This window comes from Mauremys mutica, chromosome 2 (assembly GCF_020497125.1).
Source record: "Mauremys mutica isolate MM-2020 ecotype Southern chromosome 2, ASM2049712v1, whole genome shotgun sequence".
Taxonomy (NCBI): domain Eukaryota; kingdom Metazoa; phylum Chordata; order Testudines; family Geoemydidae; genus Mauremys; species Mauremys mutica.
In genome coordinates, this window is record NC_059073.1 from 178,088,669 (window position 1) to 178,115,986 (window position 27,318).

The 27,318-nt window shown below is 39.9% G+C and overlaps 1 protein-coding gene across 9 annotated transcripts in view; it reads right to left on the minus strand.

Annotated features, from left to right (window-relative positions):
* The window catches only part of INVS (inversin), a 234,669-nt gene that overhangs the window by 53,989 nt on the left and 153,362 nt on the right, over nucleotides 1-27,318 (minus strand). For all 9 annotated transcript variants that reach the window (XM_045005806.1, XM_045005801.1, XM_045005802.1 and 6 more), the window contains 4 exons: nucleotides 19,251-19,406; nucleotides 17,796-18,025; nucleotides 16,054-16,160; nucleotides 11,507-11,719 (listed from right to left, as the gene is read on the minus strand). In XM_045005806.1, the coding sequence (XP_044861741.1) occupies nucleotides 11,507-11,719; nucleotides 16,054-16,160; nucleotides 17,796-18,025; nucleotides 19,251-19,406 (706 nt within the window). The remainder of the gene's footprint in view (nucleotides 1-11,506; nucleotides 11,720-16,053; nucleotides 16,161-17,795; nucleotides 18,026-19,250; nucleotides 19,407-27,318) is intronic.

A 27,318-nucleotide genomic window follows, 5' to 3' on the forward strand; every position in this document is an offset into this window, starting at 1 on the left:
AGCTTCTCTGCCCACCAGTTTCAGCACTCATTGGGTACAAAAACCCTTAGTGATTTATGGAGTTGGTGTATGTGGCTCAATCCTGAGGAGGCAATCATCCAATTAAGGATAAATCATAATGCCCTGGGAGCACAAGTGGGCTGCCACTACTGAGAGGACCTCGGAGAATACTCAGAGGGCTGATGAGAGGCCAAAAAGGAGAATTCTGTACTGGTGGTGGTCTTGGCCTAGTGTGAATCTGAATTATCATCTGTGACTCAGTATGATCGAAATGTGGAAGTAAGCATCTTGAAGATTGAGGGCCAAGAACTAGTCTCCCTTTTCTAACGATGGGATAATCTTGACCAATGTGACCACCCTGAACTTCTGAGGCTTAACCAATTTGTTGAGCGCTCTGAGGTCTAGTATAGGTCTCCAACCTCCCTTTTTCTTGGGTATCAGGTAGTAGTGAGAGTAAAAGCCTTTGCTTCTTAGATGTATGGGCACTGTTTCTATGGCTTGCACGCTGAGGAGATGGTCTATTTCTTGTTGTAGCAGGCTCTTATGAGAAGGGTCCCCGAGTTCACAGTGTCCACGATAACTGAATTGTGAGACAGGTGGGAGATGAGAAATTCTATGTCTTTTGCTGGCACACAATAGCTTTTGTTGGCTTGTTTGCATGTTGGCAGGACCGACGCAGGGGTCTGCCATATGAGTTTGGCAGGGTCAAAGAGGGCTTCGTTAATAAGGAGGGCTACTCTGGATGAGACAGAAGAATGCAGAATGTCCATTAGTTTGTGGAGTGACTCGGTCACTTCCTATGGTGGTATCTGCCACCCGCTGGGCCAGCTCCTGAAATAGCTTAAAGTCATCTGCCAACGATGGGAGGGGGCATGACTGTCTTTTCCGGTGATGATGATGAGAAATTAGTCTGGGGGGCAGCTTCCTCCTTGATTTAATTGTTCAGGCTGCTCAGATGCCCTCAATATAGCAGCCAAAGGAAGACGTGTCCTTGGCTCTTGATAGGTCATGCTACAGCCACGGGAGGCACAACGTCTGCATGCCTGCTAATGGTCCCAGTAGGGCCATTGAGACAGTGGGAAGGGAGCCAGTGGTTGGTACCGTAGCTGCCCATGCTAAGGAGGCTGGGGCTCAGAGCGACTGTAGGATTGAGGTCTGGAATTAGCCACCCGTAGGGTGGGTCAGAAGAGTGGCGGGAGACCACATCTTCTTGATCACTATCTGACTCAGTGAATGAAAAAGTGGGTACATGGCATGATGTTAACGGTGAGCATGGAGCTCCAGATGGACTCAGTACCAGGGCCCCAGTATTAAGTAGAGGCAAATCCAGTGTGTCAGACACCAAAAGGTCTGTTGTGTACTGGAAGTCTGGCGGTGCCAAAGGCATTGGTACCGGTGGTGGTTGTTGGTGCCAAGATGTCTGCATCGAAGGAGTCGATATGTACCTAATAGTTAAATCCACCGGTGCCTGGCAAGCACCAGGGCGGATTCTCTGGACTTCTCATGCCCAGTCGGTGCCAATGATTCCTTGCCTGTGCCCACTGGGTCCCTAGACAGCCCAACATGCTCTGTTGGGGCAGTGCCGTGCAAGCCCTGAGTACCTGACTTAGACAGCTTCGGTGCTACTAGTACTGATGACACAGAGCAAGCCAGAGATCGTTTTTAGCTTGGTTGGGGCTCACTGTGGGGACTGATGACTCTTTTCTTAAAGGTCTTGCAAGAGTGGCTCATGGGCCTTTTCTTGAACTCACCTCCCTTAGAAATAGAGGGTTGCTGTGGGGCTTCCTGCTCTCTGGGGTGTTGGCGTGGCTCAGAGGGTGGTTGAAGGGCCATCTCCATTAGGAAAAGCTTGAGTCTCAGTTCTCTATCCTTTCTGGATCTGGGTTTCAGCTGTTAGCACAAACCATACTTTTGAATGTCGGGGTGCAGGGTGTGTCTCCAGATGAGGGGGGAGTGCGAAGAAAAATGAAGTAAAAAATAAAGTGGGTTTTTTTTGGCTTTGGTAATAAAGGTTAAAGGAGTAAAGAAAAGAAAGGTAAGTTCCAAAAAGGCAGCTAAAATTAAGAATTCTGAAGAAGTTAACTATCTGCTAATGGACAGCTAAAGCTCTGTCTCTAGCCAGAGGCGGTTGAGAAGGAACTGAGGAGGGTTCGCCTGCTTAGGGTTCATTGGCCTTGTGGCAGAGCACGAGCGGGGGTGGGGGAGACAATGCATGCGCAGGCCAAATAGACACTGCTAAACCAACAGTGGAGCAACGATAGGGACATTACTTGAAGAAGAACATGGGACACACTGATCTGACTGTTCTCATCATCCCAGTTTTAAGCCTCAGTGGCTGAGAAGAAAACCAAAACAATGGAAGTCTCAGAATTAATATTGTTTTTCGTCTTGTCCACAATATAAGCTGGTGTTTATTAGTTATGGGGCCTCTTTTGTTTTAGGGTCTTTCCACGCTTGAGGCGGTATTTCCTCTGTAAATGGAGTTTTAACAATGGATGTTCTCAGATATCTATGCTCCTTCCCTTGGCTAAAAACAGTACAGCAGATTGTGTAAGTGGCTTAGGATATGGTTGCTGTATCAGTGTGAAAAAAACTGCCGATAGCTGATTTCTTCTTTGGGCTTCCTGATACTTCTGGCTGCATAACACAGCCTGAAAAATAATTCTGATATAAAATTTCTGTACTTCCCTCTCATTAATTGATGTTGCAGGGTGCCTCATCTACTTGGTTTCCTTACTACATACTTTCATACTTGCTAATGTCACTTGCCACAGAACATAAAAGAGATACTAATATATCTAGTCTTCTCATTACCTCTTACTCCTTTGTCCTTGTTCAAGACTACCATAATCTACAGATTCATTGTTAGAACCCTTTTCTTAATTCACTTATATTCTACAACTCTGAACTTTTATCAGATTTTTCTCCTTTTCAAGAATTAAGTTTTTTATTCTGGAATTACAAAGCCATAGGTCTCATTGGGATCAGTTCATTTGCTTCTAACACTTCTGGCTTCTTCTGGTTTTGTTATCTGCATCTGGCTGTCTGAGCACTCAAGCAGACATCACTGAATTGGTTCATATTTTGAATAATTCCTTTGTAATCTTATGAGTTAAAGACTTATTTTTTAAAATGAAAGCTTAGATTCTAGAGCATAAAATGACAGACTCTAGAAAAAATACTCGGTTTGCTTAGTTGCCAGGAGCCAGCCCCACGTGATCTCAAAAAGGTCTCTGGAGCTGACCCTAATAAGTTCACTAGTTCTCAGTTGATTTGCAAAAATAATAAACAAACAAATAAATAAATAAATCACAAGACTAAACAAAAGCCCCCAAATAGCAGGTATTTATGGTACAGCAGGGGTCGGCAACCTTTCAGAAGTGGTGTGCCGAGTCTTCATTTATTCACTCTGATTTAAGGTTTCGCATGCCAGTAATACATTTTAATGTTTTTAGAAGGTCTCTTTCTATAAGTCTATAATATACAACTAAACTATTGTTGTATGTAAAGTAAATAAGATTTTTAAAATGTTTAAGAAGCTTCATTTAAAATTAAATTAAAATGCAGAGCCCGCCGGACCAGTGCAGTGTGAGTGCCACTGAAAATCAGCTCGTGTGCCGTCTTCGGCACCTGTGCCATAGGTTGCCTACCCCTGCACCAGTATATCCAGTTAAGACTATGGCAATTAACATGTGTGATCAGAGCAAATGATCCTATATGCAGCACAGCAGGATTTTTGAACTTTGCCACATACACTCCATTTGTTACTATCCCAGTGACAATGGCAGTGCTAGGTCTCAAAATCCAGTGGTCGAGACCAGGCCTTCTCCTATGAACCACCTAACCATCTGTGCAGTTTTGTACATGATATAAAATATCTTTGTTTAACCAACATGAAATAGGTTTATATAAATGGTATGCTTATGGATTGAACCAATTTGTATATGTACAGATGTTATTAGCAGTTATACATTTATTCAGCACATAGCACATTTTAAATGCCATCCACAGTATCTGTCTTCACTTCTTGCAACAGTGAATTATACACTGTAAATTGCCTGTACTCTGAATAAAACACTTCTTGTCCATTTTATCTTAACCATCATTGTCTACCCTTATCATTTGTAGGTGAAGTATCCAATTTTTTAAAAACTAACTCAGAACATTAGAACTAGCTGAATGATTTATCTATAACTAAAAAAAATCAATTAAAATTTTGGGAAGAGAGTGTTAAATACAGAAGTTGAAGTCTTTTTTTTTCTTTTAACCTAAGAAACAGTTCACCACCATTCAGGATTCCCATATGCTGTCTACATTTATCTGGAGAGCAGGTTTATCAGATCAGGAGGGATATTAGCTGGCTGTGTGTAGCTAGGAGTAAAACAGTGGCCAAGCTTAACTGTAGAATGCACAGATGGATACACAGAATGGTGACAACATAATGTCCCCTCCAGTTTATGACAGATCATAAAATTGCAATTAGATAAAATTTGTTATATGTGACAACTTGATATGTCTATATGCTCAAATTGTATTTCAATTCAATTTAAATATTTAAATAAATATCCCCCCTGCTTACTTGATATAGAGACTTTGTTTCTACTATTTTCAATGAGTCAGAAAGACTATAATAAACTTTATAACACACACAGAGGAGAGTAACAGAAACACCCACAGATCATAATGAAGTTATGTTTTAGGAAATTTTGTAGATAAAAGTATCACATATTTTTCAAAAACCAGGGTTCATCACAAGTAGGAAAATAAATTCCTTTGGTCAAATCAGATCTAAATCACACAGAAAGTAGCACAGTATTCCATGTTAAAAAGGAAGCTATTAGATAATTTCATCAGAGACAGCTGCTCTATGTATGGCTCTTCCACTGAGTTCAGGGGAGTTCCATATGAAGGGAGGCTGCAAACTATACCCTGTGACAAGTCATCCCTGAGCCTGAACTGGTGAGACATCCAAGGTAATTACCTGAAAATCCTATGACAGGCCCATGCCAATCAATCAGGGCCCAGCCAATCCACAAGCAAGGGACTAACCAGGCGACCCAAGGCAGGTTATATAGGCTCCTAATGAAAGCAGCCACTCCAGCCTGTCCACTGTTGCTACCTTGTTGGGAGGATTCACAGATGACTGGAAGTTCTGACAGACTCCCCCAGCCTGCGCCCGCTCATGCTCCTGACCCCGCCCCAGCCAGCTCCCCTCCCATCTTGACATACCCAAGGAGTGAAATCCTGGTCCCACTGAAGTTAGTGGGAATTTTGTCACTGGTTTTAATGGGGCCAGGATTTCATCTTTGGAATTTAGATTATCTGACCATTATTATTATTATTGGTCCTTATTGGCCATAAATGATCAATACAACAGGGGAGATCAAATTCTGCCCAAAGAAGGCATGTTACCCAATTGCAAGGAGCAACACAATTAATGTATATACAATAAAGCAGATGACAGCTGTTATCATCTATAATATGGAGATAAGATAGAGATAACAAGCCCCAGTAATGTATGCTCCATATTAATTCAGGTGGCCTTTCTGCAGAAGTAACAGCACACAAGTCATGCAGCAATATAAGAGCTAATGTTTTCATCCCAGACTTCTTCAGAGAAGTCTTCCAACTTTGGCAGCAGACATATTCAACAGAGAATAAAGTGAAATAGTTTCCAGACACGGACAGGAAGTTTCAGGAGACACTATCTCCACTCTGCATGTCTGATGCAGTTCTGAGAATGGTTCTCTTAAGTTCCTGTTAAGATGTGAGGAACCCCACTACAAACATTCCACTAGTGTTAAACATGCAACAAAAATGATAAAAGGTCTAGGAAACATGACCTATGATGGAAGATTGAAAAACTTGGGTTTGTTTAGTCTGGAAAAGAGAAGACTGAGAAGAGACATGATAACTGTTTTCAAGTACATAAAAGGTTGTTATAAGGAGGAGGAGGAAGAATTGTTCTTCCTAACCTCTGAGGCAGGGCCGGCTCTAGACCCCAGCGCGCCAAGCGCGCGCTTGGGGCGGCATTTTGCTGGGAGGGCGGCAGGTGGCTCCGGCAGACCTTCTGCAGTCATGCCTGTGGGAGGTCTACCGGAGCCGTGGGACCAGCGGACCCGGTGGACCTCCCGCAGGCATGACTGTGGAGGGTCCGCTGGTCCCACGGCTCCGGTGGACCTCCCACAGGCGTGCCTGTGGATGCTCCACCGGAGCCGTGGGACCAGCAGACCATCCGCAGGCACGTCTGCAAGAGGTCCCCCGGAGCCGCGGGACTGGCGTGCTTGGGGCGGCCAAATTCCTAGAGCCGCCCCTGCTCTGAGGATAGGACAAGAAGCAATGGGCTTACATTGTGTCAGGAATGGCCTAGATAATACTTAGTCCTGCCATGAGTGCAGGGGACTGGACTAGATGGCCTCTTGAGGTCCCTTCCAGCCCTATGATTCTATGTTGAAAAAGCTTCTGTGAAAACTTTTTGCTGAGAATTTCAGAGCCACTTTCAGCTGTACAATTTCCATCACAATTAATGAAAATAAGGCATCCAAATCACCTGAATTTAAAAATCTCAGCTTTTGTGTTTCTGTTGCTGACAACACTTCTGGTCTATTAGAGACTGGGGGGGGGGTGCTCTGTAGCATTGCTATTTTATTTCTTTATCGTTGTGTTTGGTTACTTGAAGTTGTACGTGAATTGAGGTATGTATGTGGAAGGAGTCGAAGTGTGGTATAGTTTTGAAATGCATTTTCCTTTCAGGATTTATTTGTTGCAGAGAAATGAAAGGGAAATATATGAATGTTTTGTGGAAATGCCGTGAGATAGGAATCACATCTTCATGTATGTTTTGTGACAAAGTTCCTCCTCTACCTTGATGGGTCCTGCGCTTATTGGCGGATTTGCTCACCTCAGTGATCTTCCCCTCTGGTGGAACCCACAGTCTGGGTCAACTCCTCCTGTGTCTGATCAGGAGTTGGGAGGTTTGGGGGGAACCCGGGCCTGCCCTCTACTCCAGGTTCCAGCCCAGGGCCCTGTGGATCGCAGCTGTCTATAGTGCCTCCTGTAACAGCTGCATGACAGCTACAACTCCCTGGGCTACTTCCCCATGGCCTCCTCCAAACACCTTCTTTAGCCTCACCACAGGACCTTCCTCCTGGTGTCTGATAACGCTTGTACTCCTCAATCCTCCAGCAGCACACCCTCTCACTCTCAGCTCCTTGCGCCTCTTGCTCCCAGCTTCTCACATGCGACTCTCACTGACTAACTGGGAGGCTTTTAACTAGTTCCAGCCAGTCCTTGATTGGCTTCAGGTGGCCCAATCAATGTAGCTATCTCCACTGCCTTCTAGAAAGATCTTAATTGGCCCCAGGTGTCTTGATTAACCTGGAGCAACTGCCATTTGGTTACCATTGTACTAGAGAATTGGTTAGCGAGGCTAACATACCTGTTCCTTACTACTTCACTGTAGCCATCTGGCCTTGCCCCATCACAGTCTGTTCTGTGTCTAACAAAATGGGGCCCTGGGCCTGATCAGGGCCTTGCAGCCTGATTTCGGGTGTACTGATAATATTAATTTGGATAATATGGGAATTTAATTTATTTATTTAATTTTATTTGATTTTAATAATATTAATTATTATTATAATCAGAATGAATTAGTATGGGTTTTAGGCTCGCCTATCTGTTTGATTAGAAGAGAAAAGTTCTTGTCCTGAATCAGGCTCCACAGAATTTATAAAGGACCCTCAGAGGTATGACAGGAAGCTCACACTGAGACAGATAGAGCCTTAAAGACTTTCTATTAAAATGAATAATAGTAAGTAAATGGTAAAATACCCAGAGTTACAAAGTTACAATTGCATTATTGGTTTTCAAACGATACATATGATAATATAGTATTATATGCAACAAAGCTTTGGTTAATATACTCACACCCTTCCTTGATAACCTGGTGGTAAGAGACACAGGAACAGCCTTGTGGTTCAGGTTTCTCAATTCTTGAGTGAGGGATGCAGTCCTTAGAATATGCTAAGAGCTATCAAAGCTGACTAGGGTTTACTTGACTAACAAACTTAAATCAAAACCTAATAAACGAACTAAGAATAAAACTTAGGGAAACCAAGCTTAGCCTAGTTCCTTTGAAACTTAAAGTTTAAGAAGAACAAGTATAGCCTACGAATAGTAGCAGTCATGGTAAATAGACAGAATAGATAGAGTGGAGGAAGTAAGTGAGACTAGAATAAAGTGAGAATGGAGATGGAGTAAAGTGAGAACTGAGCATTCTATTGAGGTGGGTCACCTCTTTTTATAAGGCAAATGCCGGAAATCCTTCCTCTTATGCCCAAATTTCATTCCTCATCCACAGAAATGTTTGGGTACACTTACCCCATAGGCTAATATGTATGTGCGTACTGATGACAAGTATGTACACACATCAGTCTCTTGTGGTGTACTTGTTAAGTCTGTGAGTAGAACACTGAAAACCCCCCTATGCCATTCTCCATTGTCTATTGGTCTAAATAAAAGGTCATGGACATAGGCGGGGGTACTCATCTATGTAGGTAACAAGATATAGGTCAACTTTGCTTTCTGAGTAAAAGGTCTTAATATAGATATGCTAACTTTGCCTTAGCTTAACATACAGGATATGGCCTGTAGGTCTCTTGCATTACAGCCAAACTTACTTTACTATAAATTTATAAACCTATTGCAATAAACCAACTACTTAAACTATAAGAAAATATAGATATATATGCAGGCAAGCAGGTTAGTCCTATAGGCTACAGCCTCTAGGCACTGCTGTAATAAATAATAAATCTCTGTACAACCAGATATTACAATTGAGAAGATTCTTCTGTGGGGTGTTTATAATAAAAGAGTTTTTAAATATCTCTTCTGTGAGTGCTGAAGTAGCAGAATTGAGTAACTTAATTAAGCTCCGTTCACCAAATAGGATATGAAGTATCTGAATGCTAGTTTCTTTTAACTGGGTAAGTGGCAATATTTTAATACTGAGACAAATGGAAAACATATACATCTTTATGTAAGTGGCAACATTAGCACGAGTGGATTAGGACTCAATTTGTCCCTCTTGAATATTGTGGAACTTCAGACTACAAAGTTCTATAAACTATATTTTAGTTGCTTGATAGAACAAGCAGCTGAATTATTTTCATTAAATTCACCTGTTCATTGAAAAGTTATAGTCTTAGTATATAATCTCATCACAATGCTGGCACTAAGTCAATTATATAAGGTAGAAGGCCACTCATATTCATCATGTTTTATGTATAATTACTTGAATTATATAAATTATTTAGTCTACATGTTTTCTAATCCAATGTCAGTTTTAAAGTACTTGTCTAGTTAAAAAAAACCAAACAAAAAAATCTTTGCGCAGTATATGAAACTTACTACTTTTGCCTTTCTTGTCTGTAAAATCCTTACAAAATTCCACTAGTTGGTGAAGTACAACCTTCTTTTTCTAAAACAAAGTTAGCTAAGGCAAAGTTAGCTATCGATAATCAAACCGTTGTCTTCTAAATATCTCCCATTTATTTTCCTCATCTAATTACTAATATCCTCCCCAAGCTGATGTCAGACTAACTAGAGCATAAGTTCCATTCATGCCTCTGTGAAAATGTTTTTGACACCTTTCTCTCTTCATTGTAAGAATATTGGTTAAATGTCTACTGATGTTTAATTAACAACTTTGTACTCTGCAATATTTTGTCTAGTTCCTGGATTTTACTTAAAGCGTGTAACTTTAAGTTAGAATTATTGGGGGTGGGGATCATATTTAAAGCAATCTGTAAAGAAATCTGACTTTTCACTTGGTGCAGTTTTGTGAGTTTCACTGTGATGGGTGATCACAGAGATTATGAGAAAGTTGTGAAATTCTGCTTGTTTTCATTTTAGGGCAGGTTGCAAAGCTTCATAAAATAGACACAAAGTTAATTTCATACCCACCCAATGTTTATTTTCAAACACTTAAACCATATTCTCTTTAAATACTAGTAAGAGACTCCATATTAAAAAAATAAATCACATATTCATATTGCAAAATTCAACACTTATAACATAGCAGTTGAATTGTGGATTCAAAGCCTGTGGAAGTGGGATGTGGAACAAGCTACTGGAGGAAGTCAGAGAGAACCCTAGAAGAGTCACCTATTTGTTAAAGCTTTCCCAGCATAACCGAAATCAAGAAGAAAAAACAAACGAGTAAAGCTTCTTAGTATCTGGGAAAGATAAAAGACAAAATCCCCTATGAAGACATCCACTAGGAACAACTACCATACACAGATGTAAAACAGCGACTACAGTAGTGGGCGATATAGAAACATCCTATATAGATTAGGCAGGATGTGGATGTCAGATAAACTGCAGATGTTTGGAGGGAACATGAGCGTTGTTTATCTGATGCGTTTCTGTTCTCTTTTAATTTACCTTGTTATTTGGCTATTCGAATACTTCATTTAGCCTTACACTTCTGCTATGAATTGGTATTTACCGTGGCTTTAACAATCTAAGATTAAAAATTAGGAGATGGCAAAAGTCATTTTATGTCTGCCCTTGACAGGAAGATCATTTAAAAAGTTTCATTTGCTGTTCTGTAACTGGTGAACTCATTTTATCCATGTGAAAATCTTTTTAAGTTCCATATTTAATAGCTTCTTTCTCCTTCTACCATCCTGTATTTCCTTCACTTCTTGCTCCGCTGCTCACTCACTTTTTGCCCACATACACTTTTGCTCACTCTCAACTTCCCCTTTGTTTCTATCCTCCATTCCTATAGTCTTTTGTTCACTGTTCTCCTGTAAGGTAACTCCTTTAGAGAGACAAGGTGGGTGAGATAATATCTTTTATTGGACCAACTTCTGTTTTTGAGAGAGGTCTGAAGAAAAGCTCTATATAGTTCAAAAGCTTGCCTCTCTCACCAACAGAAGTTGGTCCAATAAAATATATTACTTCACCCACCTTGTCTCTCTAATATCCTGGAACCGACACAGGTACACCACCACTACAGGAAACTCTTTTGTCATTTTAAAAAGAGAAGTACTGAAAAACCAGCTAACAGGGTTAATATAGAGCAGGACTGGCAGAGGCAAGTCTTTAGACTTTGATAGTGTGGGAAGTCTCTCTTCACTTCCCAACCCCTGAGAAACAGAGATAAGTGGAGCAACTCATCAGAGGAAGAATGATTCTCAGAGGGAGGGAGGGTAGTATTCTGCATGACACAGACTCAGAGTTATCCATCACCACTGAAATGATTAAGCTTAAAGAAATATTTGATTTTTTTTTAAAAAACCCTCCAAACATAAATGTATTATATAATGTACCTATCTATACACCATCTGGTAGAACACTAGATTTTCCTTTAAGGGAACAAAGACTTTATTTCTAAAAAGATGTAAAAAAATATAGAGCAATTCATCTGTAAACTATTATTGTCTTCCACAATTTCATTTTTAATAGCTTCATTTTTGCACTCTCCATGTGTCAGACTTACTTGGCAGCAGCATCTTTTCTCAGCTGTTCATGCTTCATTAGAAGATTTTTTCTGTCTTGGAAAGCCTTTCTAACCTTGTATCCTTTGTAGACAGCTTGGATTTTGAAGGCAGCAATGTCCTGTATGGCAGCTATAGATAGAGCACCATGTTCTAACATAAACTGAATCACCTCATGGTGTTCTCCAAGCAAAGCATAATCAAGTGGTGTGTATCTAAAGACAGAAAACATACAAGTGTTATGATAGATTGGCATGCTAGTCACAATGTATATTTTTGGTTTAAAAAATGAGATGGAAGCTCCATTAATGAGGAAACCTCTGCTAAGGAAAGTATTTAACACCTTTTTCAGAGAACCACTTTTCCAAATTCTGAGGATCTGACAAATTCCGGACCTTAACATGTTTCTTTAAAAAGAGGATTTGAGCAAGCAGTTAAGACTTAGTTGTTCCTTGAGGCTCACTTACAAATATGTCCTCTTGGAGATGCATGGTGTTCCTAAATTAAATTTGTAAGTGAAAAATGCCCATGATGTTAGATTAGGTGGCATGCTGGGTTATTTGCACAAGTATTTCCCTTTTGGGGACTTGATTTCAAATTCTGGTTTAGATCATAAGCAAACATGAGCTTGGTAGTCCATTTTACCCTCTAGCTAGTGAATCTTTATCCACATAAGAGTACCACATAAATACTGTAATTACATAATTAACAAGGTTTACAGCTTTGACAAAGAGAGGCCAAAACAGAAATAGCAGTGATTTTGCAGGACAGGTTTAAGTGCTTTGGCAGAGATGTGTTACAGAAAGATTAATGATACTATGACAAACTATAGGACGTGGTATTACTTCCACACTTTCAGGGGCATTAAGGGTAAAATTTGTACAAAAAGACTTAGGAGACCAAGTCCCATTTTCAAAAGCCACTTACCGGCCCAAGTGCCACTGGTTTTCAACGGGACCTAGGCAAAGTCAGTTAGGGTATGTCTATACTACACCACCACCCACGGTTGACCCAGGTTAGCTGACTCAGGATCGTAGGGCTCAGGCTGTGGGGCTTTACAATTGCAGTGTAGATGTTTGGGCTCAGGCTGGAGCCCAGGCTCTTGACCCTTCCCCCTCACAGCCCAGCAGACTGAGCCCTGAGAGCCTGAGTCAGCTGACCCTGGCCAGCTGCAGGTGTTTTATTGCAGCGTAGAGACACCCTTAGGCACTTTTGAAAATTTTAGCCCAAATTCTCATAAGCAGTAAAGGGCAGCAAAATGTACACAGAACCCCCACTTGTACTGAAGTGCCCATGCTAGGAAAATACATTTATTAACTGAATATTAGTGGAAACAGTACAAAAACGATGCTTATACAATATATCTAGTTAAACAGCTAGTATCAGTGTATGAGGTAGTAAAAATTAAGACTCTTTTTGATGGTAACCAGCAAGGATGCAATGCAGATAAAGACAGGAAGAACAGACAGACAGCACAATTGGACTTGCCATATGGTGATGGTTTGATGGGAAGATTAGAGTGTCTGAACTGAAATGTCAATAGGAATAAAAGGCAATGACAGAGCATGGAGATTTGTAGGTCAAGGTGTGTTGCTGATAAAACATTAAATGAGACAGAAATATTTGAAATAATTCTTGGACAGATACTACTGAAGGGAGCTCACTTGAGAAAAATAAATTTTAAAAGTTTACCTGCAGTTTTGAAAATTTGTAATTAACAAATACAAAAAGATATTAAAGCATATTTTTAGGTTCCTAAAGCATGAGTGTCAATAGAGGTTACTTACCTGTAACTGGAGATTCTTTGAGATACGTGGTCCCTATCTGTATTCCACTAGCCCCACTCCTTCCCCTTTGCTTCAGATCCTTCTGACTGGCAGTAAGAGAGGAACTGGAGAGGTATCGATCCACAATGCCCCTTATGTCCTCAGTTCCAAGTACAAGGAGAGCAACTGCACAGGCACGGACCAAGGGACACCACATGCCATAAATCTCCAATCTCAGGAGCATGGTGTGCACTTGTTCCCTTGTGCGGAATACACATGGGGACCAGCACTTGAAGAAAGAGCCACGATTACATTTATAAAAAAATCACTGAGCTCATTTTGACTCTCTGGTCTCCCATTTACATTTCTCAAAAGCCTTCTTTGCTCCTGAAATGCCCCATCTCTTGGCAGAAAATAACGTTCTGTGACAATTGGACGTTATTTTAAAAAGGCATTCTTAAAGAGTTTTCTAGGATCATCATATTTCAAAAACAGTTTGGTCTAGAAACACCAATTTGTCTTATTAATTTGTCCTCAGTGAGATATTTAGGACTGAGTTTTAGAAGACTGGTAGTTAGATTTAGACTTGTATTAAAGTTGCAAATATTTATATTCTGGAACTATGAATATTAACTCTTTAAGCCAAGTATTATGGTTTCACAATTTGTGCAAAGGCAGGAAGCTGCTAAACTTCCCTTGAAGAGTGCTATTAGAAAAGAGCGAATGGATGCCTCCCCCCATAGTGGCACCATGCATTAACATGTGCAAGTGTGTATATTTGAATGTCAATCCATCAAAATCAAACTAGAACTCTGAACCTTTTAAGGTTCACTCATTCCCAATTATGACAGAGTTTAGACATATGACACACTATTTGACAAATGCAAATGTAGCATCACTATCAGTGCAATATTAAGGTTGAATATTTAAATACACAAAATTCTGGAAATTCAAAAGTTAAGGTTCCTATAACAAGAATGGCACTCATATTTAGAAGACTACTGCTTATGCTCCTAAATGTATGGCTTACTATGTACAGTATGTGCAATGTGGCTGCGTTTCTGGAATGTTGTTGCAGCCTTAACTCTTCAGCTTCCTGAGATTAGTGCATTTATGTTCTTAACTGTAATTATGTATTAATACAGTATTTTAAAATTTATTTTCCTTGTCTTTTAAAACAGTAAAAGAAACAAACAAAGAAAAGGGAATAGAGACATGTCGGTGCATTTAGATTAGATAATGCAATTATAAGCAAGAGCATATCTGAACGTGGGATTTAAGGATCACACATACAAACACAGTGATGCCAGGAGGGGAACAGAGGACTTCCCCAGATGCTAATGAAGTGCTTATAGGAATACCAGGGTAAAAATCTTTAACCTGAAGTTCTTCAAGCAACATTAGCAGCATTCTTTAAGACAGGTAGAAGGCTGTTCATCCTCCAGTTCTCTAGTAGAATATCTGTTTTTAATAGTATAAATGAAAATTAATTAAAATACAGCTGTTTATTCTCATTATTTATTGAAAGCCACTACAGACAGCATTAGAGGAACACAACTGGGAGCTGCTTAATGCTTTCTACTGTGGTTTTCAATAGAAAAATGACAATAAATTGCTCTGCAGGACAGGAAGAGAAGTCTGGATGGTCAGAGTGAACAAAAAACAAATGATAGGGGTAAGTAAGGCAATTAAAAAAAAACAAGGGAGATGGGATGGAAGCCAAAACCCTGCAGCACTAATATACATAGGAATTTAAATCATTCTAGTGATTTTTGAAATGTTGATGTACTCATATTTATTTGGCATGTCAATCGACAATTTTGTTTATGATTGTGATGAAGCTGTTTTCTTGAAAAGAGGCACCAAAATATGTAGTAGTGCTGATTACCTGCAGTCATGTGACCAATTTAAACTATCACAACCCAAGATTTTTAAATCAAAAACTATTATTTATATGTCAGTCAGAGACAAAGAAAACAGATGCAAATTTATAGTCACCCTATGATTATAGAGGGATTTATTTTTAGTTGGATCATCAGAATACAGATAACCACCAGGTAATCTGCAATAACTATTTTTAAAATACAATTTTACTTTTCTCTTTTCACCAGATCATGCCCTCACTGAACTGACCAGCAAAACTCCAGTTCACTTCAACAGGAGCAGGACTGGGCCCTTTATAGACATCTGTTAGTAGCTTTGTGAAAACGAACAGCTCCGTAATCTTTTAGTGACACAGTATAAGAAAAAAGAAAGAAGAATTTAATTACAGGAAGTGTATTTTGGAGTTTTTGAAATTAGGTTGTACTAAACAGAAGAACATAGGATTGAAGTGGAACAGAAAGACTCATTTCCTAACTCTAATAAGGTGAATAGGGCAAATAAAATTTAAGTAAATTTACTTTAATTCACAGTATTTCTGTTCATTTCATTGTTATTGTGTGAAGCACCAATCCTGAAAGACTTACACACATATCTAAGTTTACACATTAAGAGTAGCCTCATTGCCTTCAATGAGATTACTCACAGAGGGTAAAATACAAAGAAGACTTCTGCAGGATCAGGCTGAAAAGTACAATAGAAATTTAAGATAAAGGTTTGAACAGTCTTATTTGAAAAATAGTGTCTTCAACTGCACAATTTAACTACTCTCCAGTCCTGAGATTACACCAGTGTTTTTAGACATGTTCAAGCTCATGTTTCTCAGACAATATTTCAACATGTGACAGACAAACCAGAGTAGGTTTGCTAAATTAGAAAATAATATGTTTATTAAACTGTACCTCTCTTCATTGTTCTCCATGTGATTAGGGAAAGCATCAAAACCCAGCAGCAACTTTATAGCATCAAGGTAGCCATTATTACACAGCCAATGTAAAGCAGTCCTTCCCTATAAGCCAAACATATATGAAGTAAGAGGTTTATTAGCTGCTAACTTTGTATTCCCAAAAGAAAAATAGCATATGGTGTCATTCAGGGCTCAAATGGACCTTATGACCAAACAAGTGGTTCCAAAATACATCTTGTCCATTAAAAAAAGAAAAAAAGTTTAACAGCAAATATCACTGAAAAGATTTTTTAAAATAGATCAGGGCCAAATTTGCAGCTGTGCAGAATTTATACTCTGCAAAGTTAGTAGAAGGAAATCTGTCTCTAAGTCTCCTTGCTGTTCCCGAAATCGTGGGCCAACTGGGGCCAAAACAGTCCTCTGTAATTTAGACTGGCCTAAGGACCAATATAAATGATGCCAGTGGATGTAGTCTTGTAGGGCCATGGATCAGATGCAGCACTGTGCACTCTGCTTCACTTTGGCAGACCCCCCAACATTCCACCTGCATAAAGTGCATTGGGGACAGGTGGCACAGAGGTTTCCATGCCAGTTCTAAATCTCACAAGGGTTATCTTTTAGGGCAACTTTCTGCCTGCTTTGAACTACCGATGTAGCAGAAATCAATTGAAGCCATGGCCAAGGATCTGGCCTTCAGGTAATACTTTGACCACATCCTTGGCTGTCAGTGCAGCTGAACATTGCAGCTCCAAATTTCAGACCACTGTAAGTAGAATTTCCAGATATGAAAGCTCTGCAGCAAGTTTCATTAAACTGACTGTGGGACAGAAAAGTATGCCTCATAGGGAGGGATAGCTCAGTGGTTTGAGCATTGGCCTGCTAAACCCAGGGTTGCAAGTTCAATCCTTGAGGGGGCCATTTAGGGAACTGGGGGAAAAATCTGTCTGGGGATTGGTCCTGCTTTGAGCAGGGGGTTGGACTAGATGACCTTCTGAGGTCCCTTCCAACCCTAATCTTCTATGATTCTATGCAGTGAGGTAAAAGGTTAACATATTAGGGCAAGTTAGCTGCTGGTGTAAACTGGTACAGTTCTATTGACTCCAGTGGAGTTGTGCCAATTTACAGCAATAGAGAATTTGTCCTAGAATACAAAATCTAGTTTGGCACCAAGTTTCACTTAGTGCCTTAGGGAGGGAGCAAAGGAATATACAAGCAAACTACAATGTTCTTCTTCACCCTTAAGGGCTAGACACAGACAAATAATTGCTGCAGTTCTTTCGACAGGTTTGTTGCACCTCACTTGCTCTATCCTCACTAACACATGCTGGGGAGAGACATGGTGTGGATTATAAAATTACACTCCCTTGTTAAGTATTTAAATAAGAAAACAACAAGTAAAGAATAAGGAGTTTTTAAAAGGATAATTTTAAGATGTTAGCTTTATATGGAAAAGCCAAAGGGAAATATGGAAATGTGCATTTTCAGTTTATGGTGTATATTAAAATAATAATCTTTGATCAAGCCCTAAAAAAATGAAACATGAAGGGAAAGTAGTCTTAGGGCTGCTTTTCCTTCCTCTACAATAGCAGTGAACACAGATTCATTGTCCCACTGGTGTGAAAAGCAAGGATTAATGCCACTGTACTGCAGAAAAGAGAAGGATATGCAGGAAGAAGACATTTTCAATTTATGCTTGGGCTGACATTAACTTAAATGACACAGTGAAGAACAACATACCTCTTTATCTTGAATATTTGGATCTGCGTTATTTTCCAGTAACACGACCATGCAGTTAATATAGCCTCCATATGCAGCACACTGCAAGGGAGTTCTACCTGCATAATCCTGTACATTTGGGTTGATTTTATTTTCTATCAAAATTTGACATACATCAGCATTTCCACCCAGAGCTGCCCAGTGAAGGGGAGAATGGCCATCTTGATCAACCAAATCTACTCTTGCTCCGCCTGTAATAGCAAAACAATATTTGAACATCAGCAATAAAAACACCAAAATATTTTTGCACATCAGAGAAAGGGGAGATTAAGCCCATGTCATCTTGGAACACCTCTGATACACAAAAGACCATGGGGTAACATTTTCAAAAGCGCCTAAGTGACTTAAAAATCCAAGTCCAATTTTCAAAAGTGACTTGGGCACTTAGGAGCTTCAATGGGAGCTAGGATACAACTTGCTGAGGTGCTTTTGAAAATCCCATTAGGTGCCCATCTATAACTTTAGGTGCCCAAATACCTTTGAAAATCTTGCCCTTAGGTGCTTGAGTCCTTTTGACTTTAAATGAGATATAGGCTTCTAAGTGCCTAAGGCATGTTTGAAAATGGAACTTAGATGCTTTTCAAAATTTTACCGCTAGCCTCACCATATTATTATAGGCTTTTGCAGTTATTTCCTTTTTCTTTACTCAAGCATGTAAAATTATTTTACCCAAATCAAATTCATTTATTTAGTGTAGTTTCCCCAAGGTGCTCTTACAACAGTTAAAAAATACAGTACAAAATCACAAAAAAGCCACAAAATATAACAATCATTGGCTCTAACCAAACCAAACCAATGACCGTCCATATAATAATACAACTATAATGATTCATATGATTCAGTCAGCCCCTGATCACCTTATGTCCACCAACTCATTGCTTCCACAAAAGCCAAAGAGAAAATATGAGTGTAGACTAAATGTGATGCGTCTATAAATGCTGGCAGCTAAGATGATACAACTATATCTGTGTAATATAACTATTTTCTTTTATGGTTTCTATTATTTCTAAAATTGTCTACAAAATAAAACTGTTTATAATAAAAAGTTACAGGAAAAACACATTAAAGTGATTATATCAAAAAAGTTGAAGAAAAGCTGTATTTGAAACAGGTAAGCCATTTACATGTTCAAAGATGGCTATTCAACCCATTCTCACCAATGGTAAACAAAATGTAAATTGATCTCATTTACAGGAAAGAGAAAAAAATACTATGTGAGGTTTTAGGAGATTAAAGGGTACTGGAAGAGACTGGTGGGTACAGTGGGTAGAGACAATGAAATATACTATACATAAATCTTTCCCTACTGGACTAATTTTGGGCTCTTCGTTTTGTCTAGCAATATTGTTTATTTTACAACCTACCTACAACAGCATTTTAACTCTGTGAATGGATTTGTAAATTGTGACAGCTGACCTTTAATGAGTGTCTGTATCACTTCTTTGTGTCCCATTTCACAGGCTCGGAAAAGTGGAGTGTGCTTCATTACATCAGTTGCATCTACCTGTGCATTATGTTCTAAGAGCAATTTCACAGTGCTGACATGGCCAGAAAGGGCAGCAGCATGTAATGCTGAAAGAAGAGTTAGAAATTAGACAATGATAATTAGAACTGTCAAAAATAATGATTCATTTCAATAATTTTGGTAGTAGTGTGACCAGATGTCCCAATTTAATAGGGACAGTCCCGATTTTTGGGTCTTTTTCTTATATAGGCTCCTATTACCCACCACCCTGTCCCGATTTTTCACACTTGCTGTCTGGTCACCGTATTTGGTAGAGAGAACTGCCATTCTATCATAAAACTGTGAACAGCTCGAAATATAACAAGTGACAGGCAATCACTACTTCTTGTTTGCCACGCAAACAACACAACAAAATACATGATATAAAAAGGTGGCAGCTTTGTTACATTCTTTACTCATGCAAACACAAATTCAATTTCGACTGGTTTATACTGAATTGAGAGGACAGTAGCCTCTTCCTGCTGTGCACAGTACATGCTACTGCATCCTCTTTCACTATTCCTATTACTGAGTCACCCCATTACAGATAACACTGTCTATTGCTACTGCAACAAAAAGAAACACAACCCTAATTTATTTCTCTGAGATTTTCCTGCTAAATACTAGATTTTCTTTCAGACATTAAATAAACTGGTCTCATTTCACACTAACATGAGAGAAATGTTCTGCAAAAGATCTTGGAGATGTGCTGCCACTGGATCTCTGTTCTGAGGAAAAGGGAGTGGAAAGTGCAGAAACCAGCTGCAACTGGCTCCCGTAGCAGTAAATACTGCATTAGAAGTATAGTGAAAATTCTTATGGTATAGAAAGGAGGAGGCAACTGAAAGCAGCTGCTTTCCTCCCATTCCAGTATTTTCTTTTTTCTGACCATTGCATGTAGTTTTGCAAATTTTATGGGGAAAGTTAAGACTGGGTGGCTAGTGTGAGTCAAGCAGGGTGATAGTAAGTGACAAAGGATGGTTTCTTTATATGACAGCAAGGGACTATCTGGATTTCCTAATGTTTGTTAACACTGTAGATACAGTAACTCCTCACTTAACACTGTAGTTATGTTCCTGAAAAATGTGACTTTAAGCAAAACGATGTTAAGCGAATCCAATTTCCCCATAAGAATTAATGTAAAGGAGGGGGTTTGGTTCCAGGGAAATTTAAACAATTTAATACTGGTACACAGTGATGATGATTGTGAAGCTTGGTTGAGGTGGATCAGTCAGAGGATGAGATATTTCCCAGGGAATGCCTTACTGCTAAATGAACTAGCAATTGACTGAGCCCTGAAGGGTTAACTCTCACAACACTCTACCAGGCAGCAGGAAAGGAGGGAGGGCAGACAGAGACACACACCCTGTGTGTGAGAGAAAAAAATGCACATTTCCCCTTTAAGTAGCTGACCCCAGGCTTAAGTTTAATTAACACTGCCTTGTTAATTAAATCAGCTTGCTGAGACCTGAGACAGCATCGTGTGTCCCCCCTGCTCTATGGAAGATGGGGTAAGCAGGGTGCAGGAGCAGGGGGGAGGGGGAGACACCCTGACATTAGCCCCTCTTTTCCCTCCTCCCCCTGTACAGCAAGCAGGAGTCTCTGGGAGCAGCTCCAAGGCAGAGAGTAGGAGCAGCACATGGCAGTGGGGAGAAGGACAGCTGCTGCACAGGGAACTTAGGGGGGTGGGGAGCTGATAGAGGGAGCTGATAGGGGGCTGCTGGCCCACCCTAGTTCTAACCACCCACCAGCTAGCTGCAACGGGCTGCTCTTCCTGCAAGCAGTGGAGAAAACAGGCGGCTGCCAAACGACCTTAGAAGGGACCATTTCACAACTTTAAACGAGCATGTTCCCTAACTGATCAGCAACTTAACATCAAAACAACGTTAACTGGGATGACTTTAAGTGAGGAGTTCCTGTATTTGTAAAGTAAATGTAGGGTTGTTTTTTGGGGCGCCGTTGAAACTCATTTTGAAACTTAACTCTTTTGCTAGATCATGCCATTTTGGCACAATCCCATGTTAGGAGAGAGCAAGAGCAGTGCAAGCAAGACGAATTTTGCCTCAATGGCAGGTGGAGCAACCAAATTGCTTCCTTAAAGAGATGCAGCATACTCCTCGCCAGCCAATCGTGTGACAGACCAGATTCATGGCTCTCTGCTCCTTCCCTCCGGGGTGGGGGAGGGGGGAGGTAATTTGGGAGTAGTTCCTGTGCTCCTTTGATTGCAGGGACTGCAGTTTTGCCTGCCCTTACATAGATCATGCTAGGGTGTGAAGCTCCTTTATATCCTGCCCCCATTTCACATACAGGTGTAAGCTAGAGTCTAACCCTTTGTTAACAAAGATTTTCATTTAGGACAATGCATAGCTAATAAAAGGCCGTACATTCCCATCTTCTATGGGGTACAGCAGGCAGCAAAAGGGACCAGTGAAGGGCTTGGGAATCAGGGGGGAGATTCAGTCTCGATGGGATGTTCCCACTTGCCCCAGAGACCAAATCCTTCTGCATGAAAGTCACATGGGATTGGTTCTGCAGACTCCTATCCTTTCACATTTCCACTCTGTTTTCTTACCTCTGATTCTATGCACTTTCCACCTCACTCTGGCTCAGCCCAGAGATCACAGCACAAATCGTTCAGCAGGGCCTGAGACGGCAGGAGGATGGTAAGATATGGCTTGGTTTCAAATGATGTTACTATCATCCAAAACCTCATCCCACTGGAGCTATCACCTGGACTTGAATTTGTCAAAATACAAGTTCAGCTAACCTAGATGTTTCTTCATGGAAAATCAAGCCACAAAGAGTGAAGAGATTTCACCAGATTTGCTGAAATGGAGGGCAAATGTTTTGGAGATTTGCTTGAAATATTGATTTTACGTGCTTTGGAGTGGTAAATATATATTAAAAACCTCCTAACTGTAAGAACAGTAGGAGAATGGAACAAACTGCGTAGGGAAGTCTTGGAATCTCCTTCACTGGAGGTTTTCAAAAAGAGACTGGATCGCCATCTGTCTTGGACGGCTTAAACACTACAGCTACTGAATCTTGGCAGAAGGTTAAACTAGATGACCCTTGTGGTCCCTTCTAACCTTATGGTTCTATGATTCTAAACAATCCAAATACACCTCTACCCCGATGTAATGCCATCCTCGGGAGCCAAAAAATCTTACTGCATTATAGGTGAAACTGCGTTATATCGAACTTGCTTTGATCCGCCGGAGTGCGCAGCCCCTTCCCCCCCGGAGCGCTGCTTTACCGCGTTATATCTGAATTCATGTTATATTGGGTCACGTTATATTGGGGCAGAGGTGTAGTAAGTTGAATCATGAAGAAAATCAGTCTCAAAAGTATACTTTTAGTACATCTTTTTCCTACAAATTACTTTTCTGATGACACAAATTCTGAGTAATTTAGAATGAATATATAAATATGCACATTTATAAATGCCAGTTACAGAAGATTAAACCAAATGCTTCCCTTACAAATGATCTTTAGATCACTACATGAGCTGTACTTATTTAAAATTTCATTTGTTCAGGGAGTAAAACTAGGTGCTTTTAAAAATATTCACGTGCCTCTAATTTTCTCAGGTTTAATATACATAGTGCCAGATAGTGATCATTCCTGAGCTTGTGTGTCAGGGGTAGGAGGTGGAGGAAACAGAGTCCTTATTCACCCTTTGTGCTCTTGTGCAAAGAGTAGCTAGAATCCTATACCTCACAATCCTTGAATGATAGTGAAGGAGAGGTTTAGTGCTGTCTCAAACACAAGACACGCTACAAGGACCACTGCTGGGAGGTACTGCTTGCAGCACTATGCTACAAGATGTATCAATGGCCAGTCTTGTATGTGTTCCTCCAGCATACTGCAGCATTGTGCCTGCCTCTGTTTGCCACAGGCTGAGTGCCTATGTGAACGAATGCTGATACAGTGCCCCTGTACACCCACTTACGCAGCTGTAGCTCTAAAAGCTGCAATCTACTTCACAGAGTATATACATGGTCAATAAAACAAACCCTAAAGTGTGTAGCCTTAATAACTGAAATCATAGGTGCATAGTAACATGATTCAAATTTTTCCACAGAACATTTACACTATACAATCAATTTTTTAAAATACACTAATGCTTAATTGTTGGGGCTATCATGGGGGAAAAAATCATTAATTATGTACAGAAGCTTCAGTTACATTAGTGAAAAGAAGCCAAAATCACTGAAAGCTGATCCACTAGCAATTTGGGTGGGTGGCTGGATATACATGGAAATTTGACAAGAATGAAGTAGGTCTCTGCTGCTTAGCAGATTTGGACGGGTCTTGATTACATGTTCTGACCCCACAATAAACTCTAGACTCTGTGTTCTGTATTGCACTCCTTATGAAACTGAAGGCAATAAGCTACTCAATCAGATAACAGATGGAGTGTATGCAATAATACAATAGAAAAAGAGCTGCTGTGTCAGCTTGGCCTGGTTCTTCCCCTCCATCACTCATTCTGACGCAGGCATCTTGTTTCCCACTCTGTGCTCAATATTTTCTTGTAAGAAAATTTTCTGTGATGGAGTCACGGTGACTGAAGAGATTCTTCAGCCAGCTGGTCACAATAGAACCTTTGTTCCACCGACAGTCAGATCCCTCATCATTGTACACAGTCAGTGACGGTAGAGCTATAAAGCTGCCCCTGCAATGCTCTTGCAGTGCTGATCCCTGAGAACAGTGAAATTCCTTTTCCTTGGTGTCATTTTCCTGCACAATAAGAAACATCTTGATGTTCTATCAAAGCTTTGTCCTGAATGGAGATTTTGTTCTTTATAAGTAAATGCAAAAAAACTACATTAATGCGATGTTATAGCTGAGCTTTACCCAACACAAGCACAAAAGTCAGGAAATTCAAACTTGTGGTCTCCACAGCAATCGTATCCCAGTCCCCTTAGGCTTGTGCACTATTTTCAACCTTACTGTCCCAAAACCCATGGGAAACATACAAAGTCTTCAGAAAAGATAAGTCTGGGATAAGGGAGTGATTTCGGGGTGGTGTATTTGAGTGATCTTCTGTTAACTGGAGGCCAGATGAACTGAATATGGAAATTCTTATGCTAAAACATATAAATTCAATATGGCCAAGTTCAGATTGCTTGGGGACAAGGCGGGAATAGTGGCAGAATTTTGCACTTCTTGACTTTTAACGTGTGCAAATCAATTGTAGTTTTGCATTAATGGGTTGTTTTGGGGAGCTCTCTTTTTTTGCATTCATTTTTTTGGATTAAAATTTTTTCACCAAAACATGGAGGTTAGAAAATGGTCACACATTACTGCAATGTGCTATGTGAGACAGAAAGGACTGTAAAACAAACCATTTGACTTATCCAAGCACAAAACCCATGTCTGAATAATCTCACAAACCCAGGGGTTCCCAAACTTGGTTCGTGGCTTGTTCAGGGTAAGCCCCTGGCGGGCCGCGAGACGCTTTGTTTACCTGAGCGTCTGCAGGTATGGCTGCTCGCAGCTCCCAGTGGAAGCGGTTCACCGTTCCTGGCCAATGGGCGCTGCAGGAAGTGGCACAAGCCGGGCCACCGCTTCCCGCAGCTCCCATTAATTAACTTGAGTTAACTTGAGTTAATTCTGCAGTGACCTACCCTTAAATTAACTATTCTCGAGTTAGCTTGACTGAGAATGGTCATGTTATGAAATAACACTTGAGCTACACAGAGTGGTTGGATTACTGCACAGTGACTATATTAATAGCACAGAGAAATTATGCTAGCAGCTGAAGAGTGATTTCAAGCTTTAGCTTACATCCACTGATGGACCCTTCAACTCAAGTTAAGGGTCTCTGTGGATAGGACTCAAGATAGGGGAAACATTCAAGTTATAACTTGAATTAACTCTGCAGTGAAGACAAGCCCTGAAAGGTTTTTGAAAAGAGATTTTCTATATAGAAATTCAGGATTCTCAGTTCTGACTCTATGTATTGACTGGTGAAGTATTAAGGAAATGGAATGTGATCAACCAAGAAGGAAAGAAATATTTTAACTCAAACACTCTGTTAACACTTATCCAATGTAAATACAAGGGAAAAAAGCTCTCTCAGGAATTCAATTCCCCACACGGTAACTAAAAGAACATTCTAATATACACCTCTAAATCATCCAAAAAGCTCTTCCAACAACAATAATAGATGAGATGGGGGAAAAATAATCAGAACAAACCCTGAAAGCCAATCACTCAAAAAATCATAACCAAACCCCTCCTCCAACAAAAAGTTTTCAGACATAAAACCATTTTCCTCCTTTCCAAGCCATCTTTAAATAACAAAGTTCTGTCAGTTCAGCATGAGTATTACAAATATCATAGTCCTCTGCTTAAGAGGAGCAATCTGCCATGATGTCCAGGTCCAAAATTCCTCTCCTCTCATATTGTGCTATGCAGATTGTCTGACTTGCTGTCACCCCCCTATCTCCTACAGGTCATTGGTACATCTGTGTGTATGCGTGGATAGTTTGTAAAGCAACTTGGAATCCTTTGAGATGAAAGGTGCTGTATAAATATAATAGCAGCATATTATTATTACAAAATTGTATGACTTTTTCTATTAAATGAGATTGAATTCAGTTATTATGAGAACCATAACCTTGAAATTCATTACTTTTGTGTGTTTTAATTCTGAACCACGGTGATACTTTCATTAAGCTTTTTGCATTGATTAGATAATAGGATGTAAAAGACCTGTTGGGTTACCACATTTAACTGCTTGCATTGTCACAGTTTTTAATACATTAATCCTACTAATATTATATGTATCCTATTGATGGTTTTCATGCTGATGACTCAACTACTTCACTGGGTAGTTTATTATATTACCTACAAGTTTTCTTCAGCTATTGAGAAATGTTTATTTATATTCAAGCTGCAATGTTTCCATTTTTAGTAGGGCTGTCGATTAATTGCAGTTAACTCATGTGATTCACTCAAAAACTTAATTGTGATTAAAAAAATTAATTGCAATTAATCACAGTTTTAATTGTACTGTTAAATAACAGAATACCAATTGAAATGTATTAAATATTTTTGGATGTTTTTCTACGTTTTTAAATATATTGATTTCAATTACAACACAAGTACTGCAATGCAATCTCTTTGTTATGAAAGAGCAACTTACAAATGTAGATTTTTTTTGTTACATAACTGCTCTAAAAAACAAAACATTGTAAAACTTTAGAGCCTTCAAGTCCACTCAGTCCTACTCCTTGTTCAGCCAATCACTAAGACAAACAAGTTTGTTTACATTTACGGGAGATAATGCTGCCTGCTTTTTATGTACAATATCCCTGAAAGTGAGAACAGACGTTCGCATGGCACTTCCGTTGCAAGGTATTTACATGCCAGTTATGGTAAACATTCGTATGCCCCTTCATGCTTCAGCCACCATTCCAGAGGGCATGCTTCCATGCTGATGATGCTTGTTAAAAAAATAATGCATTAATTAAATTTGTGACTGAACTTCTTGGGGAAGAATTGTATGTCTCCTACTCTCTTTTACCCGCATTTTGCCATATATTTCATGACATAGCAGTCTCGGATGATGACCTAGCACATGTTGTTCTTTTTAAGAACAATTTCACTGCAGATTTGACAAAACACAAAGAAGGTACTAATGTGAGATTTCTAAAGATAGCTACAGCACTCAACCCAAGGTTTTAGAATCTGAAGTGCCTTCCAAAATCTGAGAGGGACGAGATGTAGAGCATGCTTTCAGGGGTCTTAAAAGAGCAACACTCCGATGGCGAAACTACAGAACCTGAGCCACCAAAAAAGAAAATCAACTTTTCTGCTGGTGGCATCTGACTCAGATGATGAAAATGAACATGCACCAGTCTGTACTGCTTTGGATGGTTATTGAGCAGAACCTGTTATCAGCATGTATGCATGTCCTCTGGTACAGTGGTTGAAGCAAGAAGGGACATATGAATCTTTAGTGCATCT